We start from the raw sequence: 2,329 nt of genomic DNA on the forward strand, positions 1-2,329 counted from the left end.
AGTACCTCTTGTATACGGACTAAAATGAGTGAACAAACAAACTGAAGTGTGTCTATGTTCATCTACTTCAAAAAAGAGTTAGAACAGTAAACGGAGGCAGTATTTACTGACAAATTCAGGGATATTTTTTATTTTCTTCGTTTACCCTAAAACCTTTCTCGAAATAAAGGTAGTCCAGCGAAACTAGCTCTGGTATAAAAGGGCAGCAGAGTCGTGCCTCCTACCTCCACAAAACCAGAGGCAACAAACTCCTTAAAAAAACGAAGACAACAAAGCACACGCACTTAGCATCTTGCCGGCCATGGGGCCGGAAGATTCACCGGCCGCCGGGGAGAGCTTCTCGAAGATCCTGCAGGGCCGGTACGAGCTTGGCCGCGTGCTCGGCCGGGGCGGATCGTCCAAAGTCTACCGCGCGCGCGACATCCGCACCGGCGTCTCCGTCGCCGTCAAGGCCGTCCGGAAGCCGCACCACCCCTGCTCTCCCGAAATGGCCGCCGCGGCGCGCCGGTCCGTGGAGCGGGAGCTCGCCGCGCTCCGCCGGGTGCAGGGCCACCCGCACGTCATGCGCCTCCTCGACGTCCTGGCATCCCGCTCCACCGTCTATCTCGTGCTCGAGCTCGCCCGCGGCGGCACCCTCCTGTCCGCGATGGACGAACGCGGCCGTTTCGACGAGCCTGCGGCGCGCCGCCTGTTCGTCCAGCTCGTCTCCGCGCTGGCGCACGTGCACTCGCGCGGCGTGTTCCACCGCGACGTGAAGCCGGAGAACCTCCTGCTGGACGAGCACGGCGACCTGAAGCTGACGGACTTCGGGCTGTGCGTCCTCGCCGACCGGCATCTCGGCGCCGACGGCCTCGCGGCCACGAGCTGCGGGTCCCCGGCCTACGTCGCGCCGGAGATCCTGTACAAGAAGCGGTACGACGCCGGCAAGGTCGACGTGTGGTCCTCGGGCGTGGCGCTCTTCTCGCTCACGGCCGGCTACCTGCCGTTCAACGACGGCAACCTCATGGGCATGTACCGCAAGATCTTCTCTGGCAGATTCCGGTGCCCCAGGTGGTTCTCGCCGGAGCTGCGGAGCCTCATCGGCCGGATGCTGGACCCAGACGCCGACATGCGCATCAAGATATGTGAGATCATGGAGCACCCTTGGGTACAACAAGACGGGACGTCGTCGTTTGACATCATTCAAGCTCGTTCCTCTGATCCTAGGCCGGAAGTGATGAAATGGGAAGCAGAAATGGAGCAAGTGAGGGAACTGAACGCGTTCGACATAATCGCGTTCGCGTCGGGATGCGATCTGAGCGGGTTGTTTGGTCCATTGCCGGACCGGGTTCGATTTGCTGTACAAGGTGTGGACATTGGGTCAGTGCTGGATAAGGCTGAGGAGATTGGGCGCAAGGAGGGGTTCACGGTGAGGAGGAAGGAAGAAGTTGGGTGCGGCGGGGTCATGTTTGAGGCGATTGGTAGGGAGGTCATTGCCCTGGTTAGGGTTAGTCGGTTGTTAGAGGAAATGTTGATGGTTGAGGTGGAAAGAGCTAGCTCAAGTGAGGCACCTAATTTGTGGGAGAGGCTTCAGCTAGGTCTTAAACTCTCAAATGATTGAATATAAAAACTTCCAACCAAATCTAAGTATACATTCATAAGAAAAATGAGTGTATAGTCCACAACTAATGGAAGTGCATCGTTGGCACATTAGACTATGTTAGAAAATTAGGCAATTTCATGATTAATTTCAAAATACAAATCATGATGAAAGCAATAATTAGCTGATGGGAATGAGTTCCACTCTCACGCTCAAAAACCAACCATACTGAAAGATCACTTCACAGCAATTATCAGATCCGCACCTCGCACCTACTGGTCATTCCAACCACAAAAATATTACCCCCAAACGTCATCTCGGCTTAGCACACTCGACTCTCCCTTCACAAATGAAGAAATAAAAGACGCGTTCCTCCAAATGAACCCCCTCGCTAGCCCTAGACCAAATGGCTTCGGCCAGCAGTTCTATAGAAAATATTGGAATATTGTCAAGGCTCATATTAACTCCTTCATGACAGATTTCCAAAACCTCACTGCTCAAACTGAATGCTTAAACAGAGCCCACCTACTTCTGCTACCCAAAAAAGGCCATGCAAACACTCTCGACGCCTACCGCCCAATCTCCCTCCAGAACTGGCCATCAAAGCCATCGCAAAATGTACTCACCAACAGATTAAAACCGATGATTCCACTGCTTGTTCACGGCAACCAAACTGGATTCATCTCAGGCCGTAGCATCGCTGAAAACTTTGTCTACGCTGCGGACCTCGTCAGCGCCTGCCATACTAGA

The 2,329-nt window shown here is 54.1% G+C and overlaps 1 protein-coding gene across 1 annotated transcript; it reads left to right on the forward strand.

The window, feature by feature from the left end:
- Window positions 1-247: 247 nt before the first annotated feature.
- LOC119366230 (CBL-interacting protein kinase 22-like) lies at window positions 248-1,717 on the forward strand. The gene has a single exon (XM_037631923.1). The coding sequence runs from the start codon at window positions 302-304 to the stop codon at window positions 1,598-1,600; it is 1,299 nt and encodes a 432-aa protein (XP_037487820.1). The 5' UTR covers window positions 248-301; the 3' UTR covers window positions 1,601-1,717.
- Window positions 1,718-2,329: the final 612 nt, after the last annotated feature.

This window comes from Triticum dicoccoides, chromosome 2B, assembly GCF_002162155.2.
Source record: "Triticum dicoccoides isolate Atlit2015 ecotype Zavitan chromosome 2B, WEW_v2.0, whole genome shotgun sequence".
NCBI lineage: Eukaryota > Viridiplantae > Streptophyta > Magnoliopsida > Poales > Poaceae > Triticum > Triticum dicoccoides.